Genomic DNA, 27266 nt, shown 5'->3' with positions numbered 1-27266 from the left:
CGAGGGGCCTGGGGGTGAGGGGCGGCAGAGCCGCGAGCCTGAGTGGATGTGCACCCCTCAACCCCCGGCCCAGGTAGGGCTGGTGGGGGAGGGGGAAGGAGCCCAAACTCTCCGGGAGCACGGGGTGGCGGGGGAGGGGAGAGGATGGGGGGTGCTTCCCTCTTTGCGTCCCAAACAAAGTGTCACAAAGAGCTCGGCCCGCGGCAGCAGCGGAGGCGGCTGTAACTCAGCTTTTGTTCTCCTGGCCGGGGGTAGCTGAGCCTTGGCCTCCCTATCTCCCAACCCTGCCCCCCATCATCCTTCTGGCTTATCTTCCTGGGGAGGGGTCTGAGGTGCTGCTGGAAAAACCTCTCGGGCAGGATTGCAGGTCCTACCCTACTTAGCAATCTATTTCTGGGAGGGGGATTTTCCCAGAGGCTCCCTTGGTCACCCCTACGTCCCAGTCTGAGGACTGAGGCTCACGTGGGTGCGAATACTGACTTTTCTAGGGTCAGCTCTACTTAAGGGGACTTAGGGCTGTCTACATGACCCCCGTTGCCAAACCCAGGTCCTCCAGAACTTTCAAAATCAAAATCGGGGTTGCGTTAGGACATGCCTCTGGGATAAGATTCCCCATGGTGGGATGGCAGCAGGTGAGCAGGTGTGCCTTCCTCTTGCTTCCTGCTGTACCTTTGGAGTCCATGGCTGAGGTTCCATGTCTCCAACTCAGGAGAGTGAGGACACAGGGAAGGAGGCTTTACCAAGAACTCAGTCTAAAAAGGCTGGCGAGCTGCAGAGTGGAGTGGGTTTGGAGGAGCTATCTGAGCAGTGAGGTTCAGAGGGCCATGGAGAGGAGACCATAAAAGTGAACTACTGGTGTGTGTGTGTGATCAAGGTAGTCTTGACTGTAGACCGCCCTAGAAGCTCCCTTTGCTTTTAACCCCATCTAGTGCAGTGGTAATCATAATTGTTAGCAGATTCGGGAGGTGTAGGATTCTCAAGAGGGAAAACTGTTGTGTTAGAGGTGACCAGAGGCAGTTACAACTGGACCCCAGAAGTCCTGAACCCTTGCTCCTTACACTTTGACCCTAAAAACTTTTGAATCACAAGACTTGAGGGACAGTCTTTGTGTTCCATTTAGCAAATACTTCTATGTACCTGTCCTTGTTGTTTCTAAGTCTTTTCACCAACCATTCCATCCTTCTCTACTGAGTAAGGTTTAGTGATCCACACCCACTTCCCTACCAGCTGCCCCAGCATGTAAGGATAATTGGCCTGTTGCTTTCGAAAGGTTTCTGATACCTATCCCTGGCCCTTCATCCTTACAGAATCCAAATAAGGGCAAGATAACCCCTGATTCCCAGTGGGGGTGGAAAGTAGGTCAGTGCTGCTGTCTGGCCAAGTCTTGGGATGGTGTTTAAGGCCTGACTATAGAAAACTCTGTGATTATTGTCCAGGGCAATATATGCATGACCTCGGTTCCAAGGCAGTTCATAGTATCCCAGTCCCTGTCAATTCTTTCCCCTACTGAGAAAAAATCATGGGATCAGGTATCTGGAACCTGGTTTGATATGGAGATGATTCAGGAGATCTTGATTGGGCCTAGGAAGGTATCTCAGTGAGTTTTGTTGATTTTAGGCCACCTTCTGGGGAAACTTTCCCTGCTGGGGAATTCAGCTTCAGTTTGGGCCTTCTTGTATATCACTCTATTTCTGTTCTGGAAACTGCTATGTGCAAAGTGGTTTATTGTTGTTTTGTTTTGGGATAGGAAGCTTTGCCCTATTCCCACTCTTCTTGCCTCAGATATGAGGCCAGCTTCCTATGAGATTTTGCTGGCTATCCTACAGACAGTTTTATGGGCCCTAGAATCTTCTCAGAATGAGAGTATGTGCCCATAGGTTAGTCAGCTATGACCATGCAGTATTCCCAGCCCCCCCGCCTCCACCATCTGCTTCCTCTGAATATACCAGATTGGCTGTACACCAGGATGTTCCGGGAATCCCCAGGAGAGCAACAGAATGTGATGGACCCAAATATGATGCCTCAGTAACTCATTCCAGGATGTACAAACTGTAACTGTCAGGATGCTCCTTATAGCTAATTAAAATTCTTCTAGTTACATCTATTTTCTATTAGCTCTTTCTATTTTCAGTGACATCTAAAAGGCCAAAATAATCCCTCTGGTACCACTGGGTTTTTTTCTATGGTTTTCAGATAGGAACGAAAAAAAAATGCTCTAGCTTTTCTGTGTTGTATCTGTGATGCTAAAATGGCAAAGAGCCCCTCTAGCACCTCATAGCTCTATCTATGGTACTGAGGTGGCCCAAGTGGCTTCTGTGGTAGCCCACTGCACTCTCCATGGTACTGAAGGGATGACCATTTGTTTTAACATCTCTCTGGGGTCCAAAAGAGTTCTATGACTTAGAACCACAAACTTTTTTTGAGCAGGAAGGGAGTAACAATATAAATTAGTCCAATCCCCTTATTTTACTGATGAGTAAACTGGGAGGTTAAGTGATTTAGTAAGGGTTGTAGGGTTATCAATGTTCAGACTAGGCCTACAATAGCCTTGTACCCCTCAGTCCTATTCTAATTCACCTTCCGTGGCACTATTCAATAAGCCTAGCTAGGCTCTTAGTCCCAGGAAAGGATCCAGAGGATGAGAGTGGGTGCCCTAATTTGAAGCTACAGAAATACACATATTAAGTGATAGTGGAGGTCGTCTGGTGACCCTTGGACAAGGACACTTTGTTAATTATAACAACTGCTAATAATAATCCTATAGCCCAGATTCCACATGTAACAGGTACCTGCCCCTTCATGGAGTTTTACCACATCCACTAAATGTCAAAAATTAAAGAAGCCTTGGACCTCCAGAGCCTTTTCTCTCTGCTGACAGGCAGGTTGACTCCTGGCCCAGTTCTTTTCTATTAAAGATCCTTAGGCAAAGTAGTGCTTGCATCTTTTTCTTTCTCAGTAACCCATTTCAGTTTCGTGATGCCTATTGTAAGGAAGTTCTTTATATCTCAAATATTCTTTCCTAGACAAAAAAAAATATGGTTAGGCCCACATTCATTTAGTCTTGACCAGATACCGTTCTCTGTATGAGGCAGAAAGGTAGACTAGATGACTCCTGGTCATCTTCCCAGGCCTATTTCCATGAATCTTGATTCTGGGGTTTCTTCTAAGTCCTCATGCTAAACTCCTCTGCAGCTTAGGATCAGCACCCCCCACCCCCCCCCCATCCTCTTCCTCTCAATGATCTCCTTCCCCAGCACTGGAGCTCTACAAGTCCCAGGCCTAGGGAATTTTAGCCTGGAGAATTTTAACCCCTTCCTGCTCAGAGCATGTGCTGAGTCCCTATCTGTGCAGATGGCCCAGCCCCGCCCCCCGTCCCTCACTCCAGCCTCTTGAGCTCAGAGCCAGTGTAATCCTCCTCTTGTGTGAGGGAGCCTCTCCCCTGCAGAGAGGAGGAAAGCCTGCCTCGGAACAGCCCTGGACAAAGGGGCTCAGATGCCCCATCATACTGCAGGCTCCAAGGTTTGAAACAAGGGGATGAATCCTATACGGTATTTGCAGTTTTTAGCCCCTTCCCCAGGCTAGCTGTGCCCCTTAACTTCCACTCCTCCCCCAACTCTCTCTTCATTCCCTCTCCCTCTGGCTCCCTCCCCCTCATGCCCCTCCCCCTCTGTCTGTCTTCAGACTCTGCTGCTGGGAGGTGTTTCTCTCCCATGCATGAATGAGTCTCTGTAATGAATGGAAATGAATGGATCAGGAATCCAGGCGGAGGGAGGGAGAATGAGGGGGGAAAGACAGAAAGACAGGGTAAGGGCAGAAGGAAGCACTGTGGAACCTGGAAGGATGTTTGGCTGGCTGGTCAGTTAGGGGTCTCAGAGCAACTGATCCCATTTGGATAACTGGGGAGCATGGCAAGCCCACCCCATTTGCTCACCACACTGCATAGCCCAACCTACATGGGAGAGGGGCATACTGTGATGGTCTTCCCCACCGCCAGGGGGTGGGGTGGTAGTTGTGGTTGTTCTGGACCATGCATTTAAAATGTAGAATTTCGGGAAGAAATCTGGATTATTTGGGAGGCTTGTAGGCTTGGCAAATCAAGAGGTACAGTTTTTGAGTACAGCAGCCCCTTCGTGCCTCAAGATGCAAGTAGGGAGAAGGGATTGGTTTTGGGAATACAGAGTGCTGAGAGTCTGGGGGTAGGGAGTGACTTTACTGCTGAAAACTAGGGCTCATCTCTTCCTCCAAATCTGTCTCTCTTGCTTTAGCTCCACAGCACCTGTTGCCTTCATTAGCAGCTTTTCCTCCTCTTCCCTGCACTCCCCAGAACCAAAGAATGTGAAGGGGGTCCATGGAGGTGAGTGAAGCTCTGGCTTCAACCTACAAGTACCTACAACTGTATACTCCTTCTCCTGCCTACCTCTCTCTCTCTTTGACCTCCCATTATTAGAAGTTAACTCCTTGGTCCTGACATCTCGATTCCCATACACCCCACCCCCAACTTCCCGAGGTGAGTAGCACGTGTGTTCCTAGTTCAGGCCCCAGTCCACCTTCCCTCGTGTTGTCCTGGCCCTCGAGGTGACGCCCTTTCTTCCTTTACAGCTCTACCTTCACCCTTTGCTCTACGCAGATCTTTCTCCACAGGGCTCACGTCCCCGCGCCCCGAGCGGCCACTTAGCGCCGTCGCCGCCGGCTTTCGACGGCGAGCTGGATTTGCAGCGATACTCCAACGGGCCAGCCGTGAGTGCAGGGTCGCCCGGGATGGGAGCGGTGAGCTGGTCTGAGAGTCGTGCAGGCGAACGGCGCTTCCCCTGCCCTGTATGCGGGAAGCGCTTCCGCTTCAACTCTATCCTGGCTTTGCACCTGCGGGCGCACCCAGGCGCCCAGGCCTTCCAGTGCCCACACTGCGGCCACCGCGCGGCGCAGCGGGCTCTGCTGCGCTCGCACCTGCGCACACACCAGCCCGAGCGCCCACGTAGTCCTGCTGCACGCCTGTTGCTGGAGTTGGAAGAGCGCGCGCTACTACGCGAAGCTCGACTGGGGAGAGCCCGAAGCTCAGGGGGCATGCAGGCCACCGCTGCCACTGAGGGCTTGGCGCGGCCCCAGGCTCCTTCATCGTCCGCCTTCCGTTGCCCCTACTGCAAAGGCAAGTTTCGCACCTCGGCGGAGCGCGAACGCCACCTGCACATCCTGCACAGGCCCTGGAAGTGCGGCCTGTGCAGTTTCGGCTCCAGCCAGGAGGAGGAGCTGCTGCACCACAGCCTGACGGCCCACGGGGCTCCCGAGCGCCCCCTGGCGGCCACCACCGCTGCGCCTCAGCCTCAGCCTCAGCCTCAGCCTCAGCCTCAGCCTCAGCCTCAGCCTCCACCCCAGCCCGAAACTAGATCAGTCCCGGAGCCGGAGCCCGAGCCCGAACGTGAGGCAACCCCGACCCCAGCTCCTGTCGCTCCCGAGGAGCCCCCAGCACCTCCGGAGTTCCGCTGCCAAGTGTGCGGCCAGAGCTTTACACAGTCTTGGTTTCTCAAGGGCCACATGCGTAAGCACAAGGCCTCCTTCGATCATGCGTGTCCGGTGTGCGGCCGCTGCTTCAAGGAGCCCTGGTTCCTTAAGAACCACATGAAGGTGCACGCCAGCAAGCTGGGCCCACTGCGTGCCCCGGGGCCTGGCTCCGGGCCTGCCCGGGCCCCGCAGCCTCCTGACCTCGGCCTGCTGGCCTATGAGCCGTTGGGCCCAGCGCTCCTCTTGGCCCCGGCGCCCACCCCGGCCGAGCGCCGTGAGCCCCCGAGCCTCTTGGGCTACCTGAGCCTGCGGGCTGGCGAGGGCCGGCCCAACGGCGAGGGTGCTGAGCCCGGGCCCGGCCGCAGCTTCGGAGGCTTCCGCCCGCTGTCCTCTGCTCTCCCGGCCCGGGCTCGCCGGCACCGTGCGGAGGAGCCGGAGGAAGAAGAGGAGGTGGTGGAGGCCGAGGAGGAGACCTGGGCCCGGGGCAGGTCGCTGGGCCCTCTGGCTTCCCTGCATCCGCGTCCGGGTGAGGGACCGGGGCACTCTGCCCCTTCTGCTGGGGCCCCGGCAAGATCGACCACCACGCAGGGTATGTAGGGACCCTTCGCTCTCCGGGTATGCCGCGTCCTCCTCTGACTCTTACGCCGCCACTCCCCCATAGCTTCCTTTTTAAAATAACTTATCTTTTATTTCTTCTGAGTTTTTTTGTTTTGTTTTGTTTTTTCTGGAGGCTTTGCCATCATTTGAGAACACTTGACTCTTTAGTCACAACAAATCTAACCCCTCAGACTTTTGTTTCCTTCTGGACTCCGAGGGGAAGCAGCCCTATGGGGTGGGTGTGGGGTGGGTATGGGGTGGGTGTGGGGTGGGTGCACGGGACCTGGACAGAGTGTAGGCCCCCGCTGACTTCCTCTTAATATATGTGTTGCAGAAGAGAATGGGCTGTTGGTTGGAGGGACCCGGCCTGAAGGGGGCCGGGGCGCCACCGGCAAGGATTGTCCCTTCTGCGGAAAATCTTTCCGCTCAGCACATCACCTCAAAGTGCATCTGCGAGTGCACACAGGTGAGGGAGGCAGCTTCCGGCGTGGAGAGGGGACTGGGGGACGGGCAGAAAGGCGAGGGCTACCGAAACACCGGGAGGTGAAGTTTGTTCCGAAGCCTTCAGTTTGGCTGGATGAGATCACTTGGGAAATGCTCCTTTATTAAATCAAAGTGGGTGGGAGACGCAGTGCCCTTTCTTGGTTCTGAGAATGAGGTCTCTAAATTGGGCGAAATTCGGGTGGGTGCGTGCAGTGATCGTGACCCCATAACCCTTTTGCACCCACTTTCTCCAGGCGAGCGGCCCTACAAGTGTCCGCACTGTGACTACGCGGGCACCCAGTCCGGCTCGCTCAAGTATCATCTACAGCGCCACCACCGGGAGCAGAGGAGCGGGGCCGGCCCCGGGCCACCCCCGGAACCACCGCCTCCTTCCCAGCGGGGTTCAGCCCCGCAATCTGGAGCCAAGCCGTCTCCACAGCCTGCGACCTGGGTGGAGGGTGCCTCAAGCCCCCGGCCTCCTTCTAGCGGTGCTGGGCCGGGGTCCCGTCGGAAGCCCGCCAGCCCTGGGAGGACCCTGCGCAACGGGCGAGGTGGTGAGGCCGAACCCCTGGACCTGTCCTTGCGGGCAGGGCCGGGAGGCGAGGCCGGGCCGGGGGGTGCCCTCCACCGCTGCCTCTTCTGCCCTTTCGCCACTGGAGCCCCAGAGCTCATGGCCTTGCACCTTCAAGTGCACCACAGCCGCCGGGCTAGGGGCCGCCGGCCACCCCAGGCTGACGCGTCCTCGCCCTATGCCCGAGTACCATCAGGAGAGACCCCTCCCAGTCCTTCGCAGGAAGGGGAGGAGGGCTCCGGGCTGTCCAGACCCGGAGAGGCAGGGCTAGGGGGGCAAGAACGGTAGTGAGCCCTCAGGGGCGATTAGCTTAGTGAGCTTACCCCGCCGGAGCGGGGGAGCGCTAGAGGTAGTTGGGTAGAGAAGCCAGCAGGGGGCAGCGTGGGACCCATATCCCAGCCCCAGGCGGACCAGAGGTGGAAGGGGCGGCGGGCGTAGGAGGGTGGGCTGGCGGTACCCACCCAGCCCAAGGGAGTCACAGTGCCTTAGAAGTGGCAGAGGTGAGGGTCAAAGAACGGGGTCCCTGGGCTGGCAGAGAGGGTTTGTGTCCCTGTTGAGGAGCCACTCTGCCAGTCTTTGCTGGTCCATAGGCGTGAGAGTTTATTTTTGTACAAGGGGTGAGGGTGGGGAGCACTGTACCCTTCTAGCCCCATCAGGGGCTCTGTAGACGTCGCTATTTTTGGTACGATTCCTGTCATCCCTGTTGCAGAGTCGTGTCCCCAATAAACAGGTGTCGTGAGGCACAGGGCCCTGTGTCTGTCTGCCTACCTATGTCCTGCTCCTCTCTTTGGGCCCTTCTGTCAGGAAATAGTCACCTCTTCAGACATTTACTTATCACCCAAAGAGTTTGATAAGAAATGTGGAATATTAGGTTTCACCCCCAGGTTTCAATGCAGCAGCTCTGATGGGGTCCGAGAATCAGCATTTAACAAATAGCCAATCAAGTTCTCACACACTGTGGCGTGAGGGCCTCATTTTGAGAACTGCTGGACTGTGCTGCATCCCAGTTTGTGTGTGACCAGTTCAGCCTCAAGGAGTAGGTGCAGTGTGGGAGAAGGAGCTTCAGAGAGTGTCTAGAGCCTCTGGGAGCCACTGTGGAGGAGACACATTCTCCCAGGCTCACACACAGTCAGCTCTGGGCCTGGGAAGGGTACAGGGGACCTTCCAGTCTTGGTTTTATTTTCTGTGTTCTAGTTAAGGGCTGGTTGAGGGAAAGTGCTCAAGTTATTTATCACCTTAATCCAGAGGACTACTCTAGCTCCTTGGAGGCAAAGTGTGAGTAAATACATTTAATATAACAATAGTAGTATAATAACAGTAATTACATATATAAAGTCTACAGTTCCCTGTTGCACCCTCCTATTATAGTTTGCATAGCTTCTTTCTTGTGACACCTCAGAATGGAGTCACTGGGAACTCCGGTTGACCTGGCACAGATGATTCTTCTCAGGGAAAGTCAAGGGGTGAGAAAAGAGGAGAACATGGGCTGCCAGGGAGGGCTGGCATGGGAGTGATGTCCTGGATACAGTGGCCCAGGATGGGAAAGCACTGGAAGAGGGATAACTTCCCCACCTCCAGGGTATGAAGGCAAGCAATGTGGCTGCTCTGGCTCCTGCAGGAGAAGGCACCAAGCTAGGGGGACTAGAGATAGTGGTGGCAGGGCAATACTCTGGTCCTTAGACCTCCTCTGTGTCCAGGAAGCAGAGGGAAGAAATTCAGTGATCGCCCAGTGCTCCATTATGCCCCACTGCCATCCCAGCCCAAAGTGTGCTGAGAGGAGAAGCTGCAGGCAAGTTCTGGATCTTCTCTAGAAGCCAGGAGAGAAGAGGGAGATGAGTTGGGAGAGGGAAGAAGCAGACTCCCGAGTAGCTGGGGACAGGAAGGAAGGTACATGCAAGACGGAAGGAGTGTTGGATGTGGAAGAAATTGGGGATGCTGACTCACCCAGGTCACAGAGGCGTGGTGGGGTCACTCAGGGCTCGAGCATGGCTCTGGGGGGAGAGAAACTACAGTGAATTTAGGGACATATTTCTTGTCTTTCTCTCGCTTTCTTTCCCTCCATCCCTCCCCACGAGCCTGTCAGTTCATCTCTCTTTCCTACCCAAAGTCCTTGAATTTTGCTATTTACTTTTATTTTTTTAGAGACAGGTGCTCACTGTTGCCCAGGTTGGAGTGCAGTTGCACAAATGTGGCTCACTGAAGTCTCAACCTCCTGGGCTCACGAGATCCTCCTGCTTCAGCCTCCTGAGTAGCTGGGACTATAGGTGTGCACCCCTCAAAAGTTCAGCTAATTAAAACTTTTTTTTCTTTTTTTGTAGAGATTGGGTCTCACTATGTTGCCCAGGCTGGTCTTGAACTCCTAGGCTCAAGTGATCCTCTCAGCTGAGCCTCTGAAAGTCTGGGATTACAGGTATGAGCCACCTCACCTGGCCTGAGTTTTGCCATTTTAACAGAAGTTCAAGCCAGGCCACTGTCATTCTCCCCTTTCCATCCACCCCAGCACTATACTCCTTATTTAAGATTCCTTTTAACCTGTGACCTTGATGCCTCTTAGCCAGGTCCCGGGGAGAGGAGAAAGGTAGACAAGATAATAAATCCAGTCTATAGCCTCAGCTAGAAGCACAGGTTCACAGTTTTCCCCCAACCCCCCTGGGGTTGAAAGATCAGAAGAGCCCACCCAGAAAGCAGCCAAAGAGATCACCTCGTTCCCAGCCTCATTGTAGGAACTTACCTGCCGGGATAGCCCTAAGATCCCTCGACTGGCCAGGGTGGGAGTGCTGCTCCCAGGGTTGGGGGGTTGCAGGCTGGGGCTGTTTCTTGGTCCTGGGGACACATCTCCAGAAGAGTCAAGTGTTTCTGGGGCTGAAGGGGAAGCTAGGGTGAGAGCAGAGTATAGAATCCCTCCAGATTACCTTAAGCAACCAAGCTGCTCCATCAGGGAAGAAAAAGCTCCATAGCAACAGGAAGCTGTAAGTCACCATAGCGATCCAGTTGCAAGGGAACCCCCTACCAAGAGGCAGGAAATTGTCAGCAGCATCATTAGAGCAACCAGGGAAGAAGCGACAGGAAACTATAAGGATTGCCGTGGTGAACCAAGAGGGTACAACAGGAAGCTGAGGCAGTTTCCATAGAAACCCAAGGAGAGCTAGAGAGAGAGGTACAGAGGAAGTGCTTCTTAGCAACAGGCTGTTGTAAGCATCACCCTAGCAACCAGACGGAAGGTTCTTTTAGCAGTGGGGAAGCTGTACATAGTTGTCATGGCAACTGGGCTACTTGGCTAGAAAAAGGAATTGCTCAGCAGCAAGCAGCCTGAACATCACCACCATGACCGAGCTGTTGGGAGCCACCCCTTCAGAGGTGCCTCACCCAGGGAAATTTGCTTGACGTCCAGATCCCAGGCCTCCTCCTCGACGCGGGCAGGCAGGGAGCAGGCTCCCGGCGAAAGGCCGGGAAGGGAGGGGCCGGCATGCTCAAAGGATGACACGGCCACGGAGGCCCGGGTGCGGGCGGCTGCAGAGAGTGGGGAGTGGGGGGTGGGGTGCTGGTGTGGGAAAGCCCTCTTCACTCCCTGGAATGACCCTCAGTCTCACAGAGGGCCTCCCAGCCAGTCCCACTGATTTGGGAACGAGATGCCCTTCCTGACTTTCCACCACACCACCCCTTTGTATCCTCATTGTCAAGGTCTTCACTCCTGGGGGCCACCCCCCAGCACCATGGCCCTCACCTCTTCCAGTGAGCAGGGCACTCAGCGTCCGCTCCCCAAGGGCTTTGATGTCCAGGAAGGGTTTATTCCCAATGCCCATGGACACCATCTGCTGCACTCGGAGCTCTGGGGAATAGGGACACTTGTTACCAACTTCTTCTTGCCCTTCTCTCTAGCCCAAGCACGTCATGGTTTACTTTTTTGGTTTGTTTTTGTTTTTGTTTTTGTTTTGCTCCTTTCCAACCCTCATTCCTCCCTTTCATTCCTCTCGTGTCTCTTTTTACTCCTCCTGTTGACTATCACAACATGGATGGCAATGATGGTGTGACTTCCTCCTCAGATATCTGGCTCTTCTCTCCAGTATGTTGCATCCTGCCCATTTGGCATCCCAGCTGCCTGATTTCTACTCTGCATCTTGGGTATTAAGAGCAAAAAAAAAAAGCAAAACAAAACAAAAAAACCCTCACATTTTTACATACTTTTACAGTTTACAAGGTGCTTCCATATATTTCACCTTACTTAATCATCCCTATTACACTAAGATGAAGATATTACTATTTCATTTTTCAGATGAGCAGAATGAATTTCAGAAAATTAAAACCAAGGTAAAACCCAGCAAAAAGTCAAAAATAAAAACAAAACTAACAAAAAACAAAACTAGTCCAGGTTACACAGCAAGTAGCAGCAGTTCCTAAATCCAAGTGAGTGGTTTCTCACCTTCTTTTTCCAGCCATTTGCTTTATTAAAAAAAATTTTTTTTAATCCTTTAAAGACAGAGTCTTGCTCTGTCACTCAGGCTCAAGTGCAGTGGCACCATCATAGCTCATTGTAGCCTTGAACATTTGGGCTCAAGTGATCCTCCTACCTCACTCTTCAAATAGCTAGGACTATAGGTGCACACCACCATGCCCAGTTAATTTTAAACTTTTTTGTAGAAATGGGGTCTCACTATGTCCCCAGGCTGGTCTTGAACACCTGGCCTCAAGCAATCCTCCCACTTTGCTCTCTCAAAATGCACTGGGATTATAGGCGTGAGTCACTGCACCTGACCCCTACTTGCTCTTGCTTCCCTGAAATTTGCCAGCTTTCTCTTTCTTTTTGGTATATCTTAGGCTTATTTCTACCTCAGTAATTTCTCTCAAGCCAAATCTTGAATCTTCTTCTAAGCCATTCTTTCTTCATCCTATAAACTGTCTTCCCAAGCAGTCCCCATACTCTCCAGAAAACTTCCTGCTATAACCCTGACTCCAAGCACCCTGTTCCTCAGCTCTGCCCAGTACCCTTGTTGTGGGCTGCCTGTCTCCACAGCAGCTGGGCAATAGAACTTGTCCACTTGAGTTTGATCTCTGGTGAGGTTGCCTGCAGAGTATATGCCTCTCGTGCACGCCGCCGCCGAAACCACAACTCGAAGCAGAGTCCGCTGTCCCCGATGTTTTCTGTCAGTCCCATGTCAGCAGTCTGAGGAAGAGCAGAGGGCAGTGGGTGAAGACAGAGCAAGTCCTGGCTGGGTGGCGCCACATGGCAAGCACTGGGCTTAGCCTGGCATCTGATGGATGTTCAGTAAACGTTTGCGCAACACCTATCATGTGCCAAGTGCTCTACATTTAGTCTTCACAACAACCATAATTTACAGAAGGGGAAATGAGGCCAGAAACATGAAGCAACTTGCACAAAGCTTCTCATAGCTTATTAGAGCTGGAAGTGGACCCAGGCCTTTTCCTCTATGCTACACTCATGCAGGGGGTACAAAGTCTAGAAACCCTTAGAATCCACCCCACACTGCCTGATCCAGGACCATAGGTTGCTATAAATGCTTATCTGGACATCAAGGCCGTTTCCCCAAAGCAAGGCCTGCCTCTTGTTGGATTCTTTAGTCAAAGTATAGCGTGCTTTCTCCTCATGCCCTAGGAACCAACCCTAATTCCAAAGGCATGTGTGTCCTTAGTGGGAAAGTTCCTCTTCCAGTCTGGTTTGGAATGCCTCCTAAGGCTTCCGCATGAATGATAAGGAAAACCTCATGAGGTAGACCAGTGACAGGGACTTCCAACACCCCCTGTCACCCTAACTTGATGGTCGATTACAAGCCAAAGCCTATTCTAGATGATGCAGATTCTCAACCTGTGTTGGGGTTGAATTTCCAGAACATCCTGAGTTCTCAAGAAGAGAATGACTTCCTGTCACCTCCACCACTCACTCCAGGAATTGTACCTTAAAGGCCTGCTTGTAAACAAACATCTCTGACCCTCCTTCAGGGCCCTTGAGCTTGCTGAACAGGAGGAGATGCTCAAAGAGAAAGACATGGCGAAGGCACTTCTTTCGGCCACAGATGACAGTGAAGGGGTCTCGATGCAAAAGCTGTCCCTGCTCCTTCAGATCTATCTGGAGAAAGGAAAAGCAAAAGTGGTTGGCCCAGGGGCCCTTTGTTTGTATTTTATAGGGAGCAAAAATAGATTTATAGGGCAAGGGGCCTAACGCACTGGTTCTCAGGCAGGGTCAGGAAGTCAGGGAAGCCCTCAGCCTAGAGTCCATCCACTGGTCACCATGCACAGCACACCCAGCTGAGCAGCACAGCCCTGTTTCTGAAGATGGCAAGGTGCACTGCATAGTAAGGTTTATAGCCGCCTGTGGGGAAGCCTTTGCATGCTGGGGATCCAGGAAGAGAATCAGCAAAGAACTGAAAGGGAAATAGGTCTATTCCAGAGGAGGATATAGGATTCCAACATGTTTTGGAACCTCAGGGCTGGAAAAAGACTAGGTAGATGAGATAAGGTATGTGCTGGGTGTTGAGGTGCAGGAGGAAGTATAGGGTAGGTGGGGAAAGATAACAATTAGGAAAGGAACGGGAGAGTACAAGGCGGATGTAGGAACATGGGATGTTGGGAGGACATAGCTTCTTTATTTACAAAGGAGGAAAGTGAGGCCCAGTGAAGTTCAGTGACTCAATCAAGGCCACCCAGCTGGTTAGAAATTAAAGCCTGGGGCCCTCTGACCTGGAGCCTGGTTCTCCTGTCACCAACCTACATGGCTTCTGAGGCCAGGGCTGGGCCGTTTGAGCAGCAGTGACTGGAGCCAGGGCCTCACCTCACAGCCACGCACCGCCTCCACAGCCAGCAGGTCTCTGCCACGGGCCTCTTGTTCCCGAAGCAGCTGTACAGCAGCCCCAAGGGCCTGGCGCTCAGAACTCAGCTCAGGCCCAGCTTCCCTCAGGAGCTCCTCCAGGAGCCGCCCATACCGAGCCAGCTGTTCCAGAGGCTGTTGCAGGGCTCGGGGCAGGTAAGGTCCAGCCTCCATGGAGCCCTAGGTTGAGGAGGACACAGACAGGGATGAGGGGAGGGCTGGAGCCTCTAGAGGCCAAGCTCAGGGGTTGGGGGGTAGGTGGGTGATACCCTAGGCTTTTGGGTATAGATGAAGCCCAGATGCTCCCTAAAGTAAGGCAAAACCCTTCCACCTGGAAAGAAAGCAGGTGGGGGCCTGCAGGCCAGCAATCATCGTCTATATCTTGAAGGGAAATGGAACAAGAATCAAAATAGTAATCTCCTGTACTCTCTGGCTTTGAACTTTTTTTTTTTTTTTCCTGAGATGGCGTCTTGCTCTATCACCCAGGCTGGAGTGCAGTGGTGCGATCTCAGCTCACTGCAAGCCCCGCCTCCCAGGTTCACGCCATTCTCCTGCCTCAGCCTCCTGAGTAGCTGGGACTACAGGTGCTCACCACCACGCCTGGCTAATTTTTTTTTTTTTTTTTTTTTGTATTTCTAGTAGAGACGGGGTTTCACTATGGTGGCCAGGATGGTCTTGATCTCCTGACCTCATGATCCGCCCGCCTCGGCCTCCCAAAGTGCTGGGATTACAGGTGTGAGCCACCACGCTGGGCCACTGGCTTTGAACTTTTAAAGTCACTTGTATGTCTTTTGATGTGAGCTCTTCTGCTGCTCAGATCCTCCCTGTGAGCTGGCTATAGTGACTATCGCCCCCATTTACCAGATGTGGAAATGGAGGCCCAGACGAGTCAGGAGTCCTGCCTGGTCCCTCAGGTGGACTGGATAAGAACCTGGCCTCACCAGTCCAGTGCTTGTCCCACCCTCGGCAATTCTAGGAGATGATTGGTAGGTGATGTTCCTGGGCACATCCAGGAAAGCTTTTTTCCCTGTGGGATTTTTGGGGTGGGTTTTCAGGTCCTCCTGGCCCCTCTACTTTTCTTCTGAAGATTGGAGAAAAAGTTACCTTGCTTGAGGGACTGAGCACAGCCAGACCATTCTCCAGTTTGTGTCGGTGCTTCACGTACTGTGCATAAAGGCTGAACTGGTCCCCCTGTGCCAGTAAAGAACAGATAAGGTGTCTCCAGCGAGGTCTGTGCAGACAAACCTCTCTCTTCCCCCTTTCCATCCTCTCTGTAGCCCAAATGAGGGATGGGTCACCAGGGAGCACTCTGCCTGCCAGGGAGGGAAGGGCTCCCTGTGGAGAGAGCATAGTCCAGGCAGCCCTTGAGAGCAGGGACACAGAGGCTGAGTAGAGGCAGAGGTGCCCACAGAACAGGGCTGGGCCCCAGTGGCATGGACCATACATGGGAGGAGAGGGCTGTGGGTACTGAGAAAGAGGGACAGATGGATGAGGCTGGAACAGAGAAGAGAGAGCACTTGGAAGAAGTTGAGGGGATCACTCACATGGCGAAGGAAGCAGGCCCCAATGCGTAGGGGGTGGGTGGCGCAGCCCTGAAGCTCCCGCAGAAAGTGTGTCCGGTGAAAGCTGCGAAGCCTTTCCCGGGCACTCAGGGCAGCAGCCCAAGTGCCCCGAAGTTCAGGAGTCAGCTCAGGCCCAGGGGGTGGCACTGGTTCACTCAAGGTGGCCACGTAATCTTGTTCACAGGCAATCAGCTCAGACACCAGACGCTGCTGGGCACTGCAGGCACAACAGGAGTGGCAGAGGAGGTGTGGGAGGGAGCCACTACCCCCAACAATATCACCTTCTTTTCCTACTGGGCAGTTGGGTCTGCCTCTTGGGCACCAGTTGGGCTGGGATCTCACCTGATGCTCCGCTTGCGCTCCATCCGGGGGGTGCCTACTCCCCAGGGTCCGTCTGGCCCCCCAGCCCGGCCCAGCAGCACGTGTTCCCGCGGTGAGCATGTCCTGTCTACCACCTCAGTGCTGGTGACCTCCAGGCCTCGAATCAGCACAGCCCGTGGGGGCCTGCCCTCTGCTTCTGGAGCCAGCTCAGGGCCTTCCTCCTCATAGTCCTCTCCACATGGGGCCAAGGAGCAATGGGATGGGGCTGCCCGTGGCCCAGGGCTGCTGGGGAGCAGCAAGGAGCTGAGGCTGGGTGAGGGGCTGTGGGGGCCCCACTGGGCCCCTCCACTGCTGGCACTGTCTGCCCGCCGTCGTCGGTAGCCCCGTGGGCTCGCCTCCTCTCCCAGGTGTTGCTGAATCCTCCTCTCCAGCTCTTGGCAGCGGGCCCGGCAGCGGCCCCATTCTCGCAGGGCTGCTGGGTTGCCCAGGTCCAGGGCCAGGGCCCGCATCTCCTGGAAGGTGCCGGCACTGGGCTCTGGGGCCCGCCGCAGGGCCAGTGCAGCCAGCACAGCCTCCCGACCTGGCCCAGCTCCTGCCAGTCGAGCAAAGCCCTCATCCACCCATTCATGTGCCTACAAAATCAAAGGGGTTGGGGATGGGAGAGAAAGGGTAAGGGCCTGTGTTGCTCACAAAGGATGCCCAACGACAGCCCTTGTCCTCTTTCCTGTGGCTTCCCCATGCCCATCACTCTCCCCGTTTTCTCACTGTTCCAGCATCACTGCCTAACCATGTCACTTGGAGTTGGTATGGAGATGGAAGAGCCTATATAAAAGAATAACCAGTACTCATATGGCGTTTATGAGTGGCAGGCTCTGGGCTAACGGCTTTTATATATTTATTGCCTCATGTAATCCCCACAGCAGCCCTGTGAGGTAGATCTATGGAGGCACAGTCAGGTTTAGTATCTTGTCCCAGGTCATTCAGCAAGCAGGTGGCAGAGCTAAGAGTCAAAACCAAGCAGATGGGCTCCTCAGCCTCCGCTTTTAACAACTTGATTAGCCTCTCCAGGCAGAAAGGAAGTAAAGAAATGGAAATGGGGGGAACAAAAGGAAAAGGCTCTGCATGTACCTGCTGGAAGAAGCGCTGTAGCCGCAGGGCCCGATGGAGGCCACTCTCAACCTGTTCCAGCCGCTGTTCAAAGATATCCAGCACCTTCTGGGAGGTGGCATTCTCCTCCAGAGCCAGGGCCTCCCGTGCCTGGGCCAGGCGCTCCTGGAGAAGGGAGGCTGCTCTCAGACCTGGTCCTCACTCCTAGGTAGTCTCCCCCTGCCTCCTCTCACCTGCCCTCCTGCCCTTTCTCACCTGGACCTCAGCGCTGAAAGCCCGGAATCGCAGCTCTGTCTCCTGCAGGGCAGACAAGGTGTCCCCGGGCACAGCAAAGCTTGCCAGCTGCTCCTCCCCTGGGCCCGAGAGCCACTGCAACACCTAAGGCAGATGGAGTGGCAGAGTAGGGGGTCATGGAGTGGAAAGGCAAGGAAGGGCTGAGATCCAGCATCAGCCCCACCACACCAATCTGTAGAACCTTGAGTGAACAATTGCATCTCATCTGCAATGTGGGAATGACAACAGTGAATGGTAATAGTTTCCACAAGGGTCAAGTGAAAAACCGAGTAAGAAATCTTCAGTAAGGTGCCAGATGAGTGGGAAGCTGGGCTGGTGGAAAGTACTGAGGGAGGTGGGTCAAAGTTCCAGAGCTATGCCCGAGTGTGAAGTACATCAAACTGGGGTGAACCAAAGGCAGGATGAGGGTCATATGGATGACTGACGGCTTTCACTAAGCCTTGGCAACTGGTGGGCAAGGGTCGCAGGGACCAAGCCTGGAGAAACAGCACAGAAGGGGTGTGTGTGTATGTGTCCAGCTTTAATTGCCTATTATGGGGCTATACAAACTCTCATGCTGGTTCTGAGATATTTGACCAAAAAGTGATGATAATATTTTCCTCTGAAGAAAGGCTGGAAGCTAGGGGTGGGACAGCCTGAGGATGAGAAGTCTGAGACTGTTCCTAATAGCCAGTGCCAACAATAACCACTTTTATAGTCCTTTGCTGAATTCATTTGATCTTTCTAACCACGTTGTGAGTTAATTGTTACTATCCCAATTCTACAGATGAGGACTTGGGAACTCAGAGAAGCTTCATGACTTGTCCAACATCTTACACATGGCAGAACTAGAACTCAAGCTGAGCACTTTAGATTCCAAATCTTGTTTTTAACCAGTTGGGGAAACAGCTAATAAGCAGGTAAGCAAACAGGAGATGCAACCCATCTCTAGGATATTGGCTTAGAGGAAGCCAATACGAAGAAATCCTAGGAAACAGAAAGTCTCGGCTCCCGCTTTAGCACTGGCCTTGAGATGACCTTTCCTCTGATGTCCACCTGCAGGTCCATAAAGTGTCCACTCACCATGCTCGGGGCTAAGGAGGAACAATCAGATTTCAAAGCTCCCTCTACCTTACATGGTGTGGTGGAGAGCAAATCCCTATGGGGCTCTTAACCCCAGGAGAGAAGAATCAAGGTTCAGAGAAGCCAGCCTTATTCCTGAATCTTCCCCACAAAGAAGCCTGTAGTTCCTCTTAGGTGCTTTCAATGCTCTCTCCTTCCAAGGTGGAGGGAGGTGGTACCTTTCCGACCTCAGGTCTGAGGGATGACATCACATAAGGAGTTAAGGGTGCATGTGTGGCAGTGTAACTAATGAACTGGTATCAATAGACTTTTATTATTTTTCAGCTAAGAAGGTAGGCACTCCAGAGTTGATCAGCTCTTTTCAGAAGCCCCTAGGGCAGCTGAGCATCTCTCACAATCTCTCAGCATCTTCGATCAAGCATAAACAGTGGGGAGGGGGAGACCTGGCTTTTCTTTACTGGTGCTACGATGCTCCCACCCTCTTGTTGAATCTCACACTGACCAACAAAGGTGAGGAGACAGGGAGGGGCATTCAACCAAGCCAGGCTAGAAGAACACCATCAACTATAAGTACCAACGGGAAAGGTGCTGGAGGCCATACTCCCAGGCCGAGTAAGAGGGACATAGGAGTCCTGGCTCACCTGCTGGAGTCGCCGCAGGCACTGCCGCTGCTCTTGATGCTGCACGTGCAGGTTGGAGAGGCGCACGAGCTGGTGAATGGCCTCGTCCACTTCCTGATACAGTGTAGCTGGGCCTTGGCCCTCCAGTCTGGGGAAGGAGCAGGAAAGAATGAATCATTTCCTTTGTTGAGTCCCTCAATTCTGTCCTCCCATCCCTCCGAGGGATGCAAACATGAGAAGCTGCATAGCAGCATGGATCAAAAGCATGGGCTGAACCCTGACTGCTTTGGTTTGAATCCTGACTCTTTACTGACCGATGTTGGCCAAGACAGTTAACATTTCTGATCCTCCAAATCCTCATTTGTAATAGTAAATGGCACACAAGGATGTTGTGAGGGTTATGAGACAGTAAGTGTAAAAGCATGGTATCTTGCCCAGATACATGCACAGTAAGAATGGTCTGGCAGCTAAGGTTTGTTGGCAGCCTTCGGCTGTGTCTCCACCTCCCACTTCCACCTGCCCCCGCACACCCATCCCTCGTACTTGCTGCTGTGAGTGGAGCGCAGCCTCATCAGGATGGCCCCCCCATCCCTCTGCAGTGCCGTCAGCCGGGGATCTGCCAGCACCTTCTGCAGGGGCTTGGGCATTCCCACTGCCTCCTGGGGATAGGGAGCAGTTGCCAGTTGGGGTTCCACCAGAGAGTCTCCACCCCAGCCCCATCCCAATCCCATCCCCCCACTGTCCCATCTCATTTCATACCTCTTCCTCTGGCTCTGCTGCTCCCTCCAGCTCCTCAATGGCCTGCCGTACTGAGCCCAGCACACCTTGGCACAGGCGGCATAGCCTTACCACTTCCTGAAACCCACACGCAGGGATGGAGTTGAGGATTAGAGTTTAAGAAGGAACTTAAGCCCTAGGGTTGGGGTGAGGTAGCCCCAGAGACTTTTATGGAGGCAATGCTGAATTCAGTTCCTGACTTTGTTGCTAACTAATTGTATGATGTTGGGCAGGTCCAGAAACCTTCCTGAACTTCAGTTCTTCAACTGTAAAGTCAGGATAAGAAAGGCTTCTGTGATTTTTAAGGAGATGATGCCAGTTTAGCAACTAGCATGGGCCTGGCACATTGCACAGCTTGGTAACTGTGACCTTCCTTTCTCTCTGTCTTCAGTGGGGCTTCACCCTGTCAAACCCCCTCTCTCTGCCTATTCATGTCAATTTCCCCTTTGACACTAAAGGCGAAACTTAGAGACCATCTACAGACCCCTCTTTTATACTCAGCTCAGATCATGTTTATTTCTCTCTTCCTGAATACTCACAACACTTATATTCATAGAATTACATGAGATAAGTGCTGGAAGGACCTTTAGCAATTATACTGTGATTGTTACACTTCACTGATGAAGATCCCGAGGCCTGGATGTTGGTGCAAGGAGCGGGTACAGAAAGGGCACTATTTCTGCAAGTGAGGTAAAGTAATTTGGAACAAGAATCAGCCTTTTGACTCAGTGCTTTCCAGAAACCCAATGACACTATCTTGCACTCTTCTCTACTTGTTTCATGATTTATCTCCCAGCAAAAATCATGTACTACTTAATGTCATATTAATAATTTATTTGGCTGGGCACGGTAGCTCATGCCTGTAATCTTAGCACTTGGAGAGGCTGAGACGGGTGGATCACTGGAGTCCAGGAGTTTGAGACCAGCCTGGGCAACATGGCAAAACCCCATCTCTACAAAAAAAAAAAAACCAAAAAACAAAAATTAGCTGGGTGTGGCGGCACATGCCTGTAGCCGCAGCTACTCAAGAGGTTGATGTGGGAGGATCGCTTGAGTCTGGAGGATGGAGGATGCAGTAAGCTGTGATCGAACCACTGCACTCCAACCTGGGTGACAGACCGAGACTGTCTAAAAATAGTAATTATAATAATAATTTAACATACTCCTCCCATCTCCCCAGTAGACCATGGCACAGTGCACATGTTTTCCTCATGATTTGGGAGCCATAAATACTTGTTGAATTGAATGGAATGGAAACCACTTTTTTGCAGCCCCATGGTATGTCCTGGACCTGGCATCTGTCCTAGAATGTCTTCAGCTGGGCCATTCCTGGCTCCCAGGATGCTAGGTGTTAGAGGGGAAGCTTACCTGGTGTATCTCTACCCAGTGACTGGGAGAGGGGTCCCTGTGACCTCCTAACTCCCACTGCAGCTCCTCTGGCATGGTCACTCTTTTCAGATCATTCTCTGACAGCACCTCAGCACCCTGTAGAGGGTAAGGCAGGGGTTTCTTCCTGGGCACCCAAGGACTCAGAAACCAGCCTGGGGCTCCAGCCAGCTTCTTCTCCTTTCTCCACTACTGATGGGAAACTAGGTAGGAATGAAGGGCTCAAACCTGAAATCCACAGAGTTCACTTGGAAGGTCATCGTGAGTGAGAATCAGCAGCCGCTGAACGAGGGGAGGATCTCCTGAGTCCTAAGGGCAGAGAAGAATAACCCTAAACTGGGCAATTGGGTGTCCTGGACTAGCCACTAATGAAGTTAGGATCCAGGGGAACTGCCTGTTCAAGGGGTGGTTACCTGAAGTTGGCTCAAGACAGTAATGAGTGCTGGAGGCAGTGAAGGTGCCTGGCGAAGGTCCAGCAGGACGGAGAGCCCCAGTGTCTGTAGATCAGGCCTGTGGGAGCAGGAAGAGTCAAAGAGGCTGCTGTGTATGTGTTTTGGGGGATAGGAGATAAAGCAAGGCAGACATACAGGGTCTGTATTTAGTTAATAGTCCTCAGGAGATATTAGTTGCTGGTACATTTGGGAAGAAATGGGCAAAGGGCCAGATTCTGGGATGGGTGCACAGGAGGAAGTGGCCTAGCAGTTGGGAGTCTATATTCATATGGCTACTAGGCCAAGGAATTAAGGTCTGAAAAGTTCAGAATTCTGTTCTGGAATGGCATGCATTCAATGTCAGCCTGTAGTATGGTGCCTAATAGGTACTCAGTGCTCAATCAATATTTGTTGAATAAGTGAACCAATGTCCTGATGATCTTGGTAGTGTTGGAAGACAGTGAAAGTCAACAGTGTTGCTTTTGAGGATCAATGAAGATATGAAGCTGGAGGTCAGGGTCAGTAAGGCCAAAGGTCAATGACTTGAAATCTGAAGGTTGAAGAAGGAGGTGTCCTTAGAGGTCAGAAGGTCAGTGTCCTGAGAAGAAGGAGGTGAGGGTCCTCATGAACCAGGAGGTTAGTGTCCAGGGTGCCAGGACTGGGCCTCGGTTACCTGAGCAGTGAGTGGAGGTAATGAAGAGTTGTGTTCAGCATGTCTCGGGAGGGTGGGGGCTCCTCAGGAGGGCACGGTGGGGTAATGGTCAGCAGAGCTCGCCCACTCTGGTCCACCCCTCCTGAAGACACAAAACGGCCAGGCTGTCCTGGCTGGGAGCAGTCCAAGCCTACCTCCCTTCCACCCTGCCTCCCCGAGTCCCCAAGCCCACCCAATTGCTTCTCTTTCCCAGCCCTTTTTCCCTTCACCCACTGATGCCCACTGACCTGTCAGGATGAAGAATCCAGATGCCATCAAGTCCCAAGCCACATCAGGGTCATCAGAGATGGAGACCGGAAGGGCCTCTTCTGGAATGCTGTCCGCTTTTCCTTCCTGCACAGTCTCCAGCAGAGGTGTTGGAGTGTCAGACAGGAGGCCTTCTGGGCCTTCGTGTCCTGCACAGACACAGACAGAAAAATGGAACTGAAGTTAAGATGGTTCTGGTTGTTCTGCTCCCAGCGTAACCCTGCTCCTCATCCTGCCCCCTCCCATAGGCCCGACCTGCTTTGGCCCTTTCCCCATGAACCTCACTCAGTGTCATCTCACCTGCCATACACACGAGGCCTGGCCCCTCCTGCTCTCTCTCTCTGGCACCCTCTTCTGTAGGCCCACAGGCTTCAGAGGGCTGAGGCTCTTTCTCGCCTGCTGTTTTGAACTCTTTGGGCTCAGAGTCTGGCTTCCCTGAGTCTTCATATTCCTCCTTAACCAGGCTGCATTCTGGAAGCTTGTGCTCACTTGGTGAGGGCAGATTGCCAAGGGCTTCTTGGTGGCTGGCCTCTTCCTTATCCCCAGGGCTCAGTGGGGCACTGTCCCCTCCTCGGCTAAGAGCCCCTCTGCCTGCAGCTCGCTTCTTTCTTCTGTTTCCTTTGCCTGTTCTCCGAGGGGTACCAGGTGGTCCTTCAGCTCCCTGGCCTCCTCCTCCTCCTCTAAGCTCCCCGGGCCTCAGGGGGCAAGATTCAGAGGCTTCTCCCACGGCCTCTGCTGGGGGCTCAGACACCTCTAAGACTGCTGCCTCTGGGACAGCCTCAGCTCCTGGGGGAGACTCAGGGGAGGCTCCAGTGCTGCTCCCCTCGCCGGGTGGGCGTGCTCCATCCTGGTCCCGAGGTCCCAGGCCCTTCTGGTGCACCCACGCCCGGTGTCTCCGGTGGCGGCCCTTCCCTCCAGCACCCTTGCGAGTGGGTACTGTCCGTACTCTGGAGGGGCCCGGGGAGCCTTCAGCATCTGCTGGGCTCCCCCTCACAGGCAGCGTCACCTCCAACAGCTCCACGTACTCGCCCTCAGGTCCTTCCACAGGGGCATTGTGCCCATCCCCAGGACTGCGGGTACCCAGCGCCTCCTCAGGAAGTGGAGGGCTGGGAAGCCCTGGAGGTCCAGAGGGCAGTTCTGGGGGCAGCGTACTTGGCTGATGTCCGACCATGAGGCCCTCTTTGTGCACAAATCGTGGGCAGATGAGCTCAGCCCAGGGCAGCCGCTGAATCCCTGAGGGCGCAGACAGTAGGCAGGTACTGAGGCGACCTGTTGGCCGGTCCTTGTTGATGCCTTGTAGCCACTCAGGTGTGAATAGGTAGGCACAGGCCTCATTGGGCACAGGAATCTCCTGCACCCGTCCACCCCCAGGGGCCAGACACTTGAGTGCTAGTCGTGGTGCCTGGGCAGCTGAGGGCACCACTTGCAGATAGAAGTCTCCTGGGCGCAGCAGTTGCCACGGTAGGGCTGCTAGCTGCACCACCACCTGTTCATGCAGGCAGAGCGGCCACCCCTCATGGAAGAAGAGGAATCCACTGTACTGGGCCTGGGGAGAGAGATGGGAGGCTGCACTCAGGCCTCTGCTGAAGAAGCCAGCAGAAGAGGGCGGTTAGAATGGGCCCACCCTAGGCAGGACCAGCCCTATGCCTGGAAGATTACACTCTCAGGAGAGCAGGAGGGGAGATTTGGGGTATTCAGGTGGCAGAGAGGAAGGGATTGCGACCGATCGGTCTCCTGGTGGTAGGAAGCTTCTCTAGGAAGCTAGTTCCCTGTGTGGGAGGGTAAGAACTGAATCATTACCAAGACGTGGTCAGCAGATGCCATTGTCTTGGAGAAGTTAAAGACTCTTAGAAGTCTTTATATCTGTAGAAATGAAGGATCTCTGTTGACTCATGTACGGGGGAGTTAGTATCTTGAGAAATTCATATGAGGGGGTGAAAATGTCTGGAATTGGGTCTGGAGAGTTAGGGTCTTTGGGGGTCAGTGTTTCTCAGGGGTCAAGATGAATTTGGGGAAGATGAATGTGTGCATGTGTGTGTTAGTGTCTGAATGGTCAGTGCCTGTGAAGGTCAAAGTTTGTGGGAGGTCAGAGAACGAGGCTTAAGTGACTCTGGAGAGATCAGTATTAGGGGAGGCTGTATCTCCAGGTTAGTGGGGGAATTAGTCAGCCTGGCTAGTCTGTAGAGTGTGGCAGTGGATCTTGGGGAAGGCAGAATAGTGATGCACGGCCACTCACACAGGCTTCCTGCTGGACCTTGGCAAGCAGGTGCTTGGCTGGTACCAGGAAGTCCAGCGTGTACCTCAGTGCGTCCTCCCGATAAGTCCTCTCCACCACCTGGAACACCTGGCCCAACAGGGTAGGGGCTGTTGCCTCAAAGGGTGGATACAGGGCGGCGAGAGTGCTCTGCACACAGTCCTCCACTGGCTCAGGCTCCTGTAGAGATAGGACCAGGCTACAGATCCCTAGAGATCACCCAATCGCGGCTCCTTGGGAGCTGCACTGGTCTGGGGGTGGCTGTGTTCTCCAAGGCCCCCATTGTACAATGTGTGCAAAAAGTGGGCACTCAGGAAATGCTGGCTGATGAGCCCAGAATGGGAGTGGGGCTGGGCCGGAGTGCACAAGCGTGGCAGGGCACTCAACACTCAAGTTCTGAGACCTTGGCTTTGGAGATCCAGAGAGAATTTGTTGTGAATGCCCCCAATCAGGGCTGTTCCGGGTGCTCGTGAGTTGGGGTGACTGCATAGACCTTTCCTAGGAGAGAAAAGACAGGCTTTTGGGCTATCAGGGGACTGAGCTTATGGCTGAGAACTTGAGGGGGTGAGCCATCCTGCAAATCCCTTCTCATAAGACACACCATCCAGAGCTCCCCATCTTAAGTGGAGGTGCATCACCCACAATTATGTCCTAGAGATGATCATTTGGTGAAAGAGAGATGGTCATTTGGTGAAAAGAGGAGGATGGAAAGACTGTCTGTGACTGTCTTGGGTCTTTCTAGCATCCCTCTTCCCTCTCCCACAGTGGCTCTGAAGCAATCACCCAATCCTAGAGCATGTGGGATTGGGTTACAAAGAACCGGGTGGGGGCAGTTGAAAGAGAAAAAAGTCACAAAAGGAACTTGTGGGAAGGGAGGAGGAGGCCTTGATGGTATGCATTAGAGCTGGTCTTTTCTGATTCCAGTGGGACCTCTCTCTGCCAACCTCCACTAGGAGTCTCAAAAAGACTCAGCCCTGCTTCATCCAGACTCCCCTCCCTAAGTGAGTCAATGAGACATCTTCCTCCATCCCACAACCTAAACAACCACCCCTTGGGCTATTCCTTTGCAAACTTCTCTTTCAAGACAGTCTTTGAAGTTCCTTTTACTGGAATTTTTTTTTTCTTTTTTTTTGCAGTAAATGGGGAAGGGGAGACTCAATGCAGCCTTTACCTTGGTCTCTACCTGCCCTACCCCCATGTCTTGCCTTTGCCATAAAACAAAATAGCTTATTTTTCTCTGAGCTCCTCCATCCAGTTTGTCTCGACCGTCTGGGAAGTTAGGGCAACCACTCCAGAGACCGGGACATTCAGCGCGTCAGCGCGCAGACCCGGCCCCAAGGTGTGTGGGCGAGCAGACAGACCCCCAGTGTTCCGGGACCAGGCGGACGCAGTGCGCGTGGGTGGGGGGAAGGTGGAGATGGCCGGGGGTGAGGCAGAGTGGGGCCGTCTGCTCCAAGGCCGGGAGTGCGGAGCTAGGGCTTGAGCAGCTAGGCAGCTGCAACCCATTAGGGGCGGTGAGCTCATGGCTGAGCGAGAGTCTCAGCCACAGGAAACAGCAGCGGCAGGAGGGGAGGAGGGGTCTGGGGAGGGAGGCGGCGGGCGGGAGCACGGAGACCCAGCCTCCTGCCGGCGGGGACCAGAGAGGAGACCAGAGAGACTGAGTCAGCTCTCCCTGGCCCAGTTCCTCTTTCTTTTTCCTCCAGCCTCCCTGCCAGAGGGTGCCCTTCCCTCCGTAGAGGGGCGGCCCCAGTAGTGCCCCTGCCCCTCCTCCACTCCCTGCGGTGAGCTCCCCCTGGCAAGGCCTCTCCCCCTCCTTCACTCTGCAGGGAGCGCCCCCTTGGCCATGCCCCCGCCCTCTTTGCAGTGGGCGCTCTCTCTGGCAGTGCCCACTCTTGCAGCGATGCTTCAGAGTACTCTGCAGTGAAAGTTCCCAGGGCAGTGTTCACTCCTATTGGTGTGGGCTTCTTCTTAGCGGTACCCTCCAGCTTCCAGCGCCCCAAGTTGCTTCTGCCAGGGTCCCCTACTCCCTGCAGGGCGCTCCGGCTCATGTTCCCCACTCTCTGCCGCAGGAGTGCCCTGAGGCAGCCCTTCAGTTCCCTGCAGCAAGAGCTCTGGGGCACTTCCCTCCCCCACAAACTCCGGTCGGCTCTGGCAGTGTCACGCCCCCTGGTTCTGTGAGCTCCCCCCAAGCACCCCCAACTACCCTGAGGCAGCCCTTTTTCTCTGCGGGAATTTCCCTCTTTGGCCATGCCCCTGGCCCCGTCCCAGCCACAGCTGTGGCCGGTCCCCCAGGGCCGGATGGGTGGGCCTGCCTCACCGGGTTGGGGACAGGGATGGAAAATGGTGGTTCCATGCAGGTCAGTTCTCATGACCCGAGGGGCCGGGCCTCTTCCAGGGACGCTGCAGGACCAACCCGCAGGGGTCTCCCGCGGGTAAGGAGCTGGGACCAGGAGGGGGAGGGTAGCTCCAGGAAAGAAAGGCACAGGTCAGGACAGAGGAGGGCGGGGAGCGGGGAGGTGTGTGGATT

At 53.9% G+C, this 27266-nt stretch overlaps 2 protein-coding genes across 5 annotated transcripts in view; one reads left to right on the top strand and one right to left on the bottom strand.

Annotated features, from left to right (window-relative positions):
- The window catches only part of ZNF219 (zinc finger protein 219), an 8908-nt gene extending 1016 nt beyond the window's left edge, over positions 1 to 7892 (top strand). The window contains exons 1-5 of one of the 2 annotated variants that reach the window (XM_011976234.1): positions 3404 to 3548; positions 4266 to 4354; positions 4628 to 6085; positions 6428 to 6559; positions 6831 to 7892. In XM_011976234.1, the coding sequence (XP_011831624.1) occupies positions 3535 to 3548; positions 4266 to 4354; positions 4628 to 6085; positions 6428 to 6559; positions 6831 to 7435 (2298 nt within the window). In that variant the 5' untranslated portion in view covers positions 3404 to 3534 and the 3' untranslated portion in view covers positions 7436 to 7892. Of the gene's footprint in view, positions 1 to 3403; positions 3549 to 4265; positions 4355 to 4627; positions 6086 to 6427; positions 6560 to 6830 lie in introns of those variants that run through there. The other variant, XM_011976235.1, reaches the window with a different exon arrangement.
- Positions 7893 to 8412: 520 nt separating this feature from the next.
- On the bottom strand, positions 8413 to 24920 carry ARHGEF40 (Rho guanine nucleotide exchange factor (GEF) 40). 3 transcript variants are annotated; one of them, XM_011976238.1, is made up of 23 exons: positions 24722 to 24920; positions 22786 to 24031; positions 22467 to 22634; positions 22201 to 22321; positions 21510 to 21606; positions 21325 to 21432; positions 21079 to 21195; positions 19693 to 19788; positions 19477 to 19592; positions 18955 to 19081; positions 17213 to 17335; positions 16979 to 17122; positions 15872 to 16482; positions 15512 to 15746; positions 15072 to 15158; positions 13932 to 14147; positions 13059 to 13229; positions 12131 to 12308; positions 10872 to 10976; positions 10514 to 10657; positions 9879 to 10009; positions 9092 to 9138; positions 8413 to 8954 (listed from the first exon to the last, which is right to left on the bottom strand). In XM_011976238.1, the coding sequence occupies exons 7-22, from the start codon at positions 21151 to 21153 to the stop codon at positions 9097 to 9099; spliced, it is 2601 nt and encodes an 866-aa protein (XP_011831628.1). In that variant the 5' UTR covers positions 21154 to 21195; positions 21325 to 21432; positions 21510 to 21606; positions 22201 to 22321; positions 22467 to 22634; positions 22786 to 24031; positions 24722 to 24920; the 3' UTR covers positions 8413 to 8954; positions 9092 to 9096. The 3 variants fall into 3 exon arrangements, with proteins under 3 accessions (XP_011831628.1, XP_011831627.1, XP_011831626.1); XM_011976237.1 differs by lacking the exon at positions 10514 to 10657 and having other exon boundaries at positions 21325 to 21405; positions 22201 to 22343; positions 22975 to 24031; XM_011976236.1 differs by having other exon boundaries at positions 8882 to 9138; positions 21325 to 21405; positions 24722 to 24914.
- Positions 24921 to 27266: the final 2346 nt, after the last annotated feature.

Source organism: Mandrillus leucophaeus, unplaced genomic scaffold (genome assembly GCF_000951045.1).
Source record: "Mandrillus leucophaeus isolate KB7577 unplaced genomic scaffold, Mleu.le_1.0 Scaffold163, whole genome shotgun sequence".
Lineage (NCBI taxonomy): Eukaryota > Metazoa > Chordata > Mammalia > Primates > Cercopithecidae > Mandrillus > Mandrillus leucophaeus.
This window is presented reverse-complemented; position numbering and strand designations above follow the sequence as displayed.

Bases quoted from the DNA above. Each gene is read 5' to 3' on its own strand.
- ARHGEF40 (XM_011976236.1), bottom strand. From the start codon at position 23,656: ATGGTCGGACATCAGCCAAGTACGCTGCCCCCAGAACTGCCCTCTGGA. The intron at 21,406-21,509 runs GTAACCACCCCT...CTCTGCCCTTAG, and splicing joins CTGTCTTGAGCCAACTTCAG to GACTCAGGAGATCCTCCCCT. The intron at 17,336-18,954 runs GTGAGCCAGGAC...CATCTGCCTTAG, and splicing joins GCCTGCGGCGACTCCAGCAG to GTGTTGCAGTGGCTCTCGGG.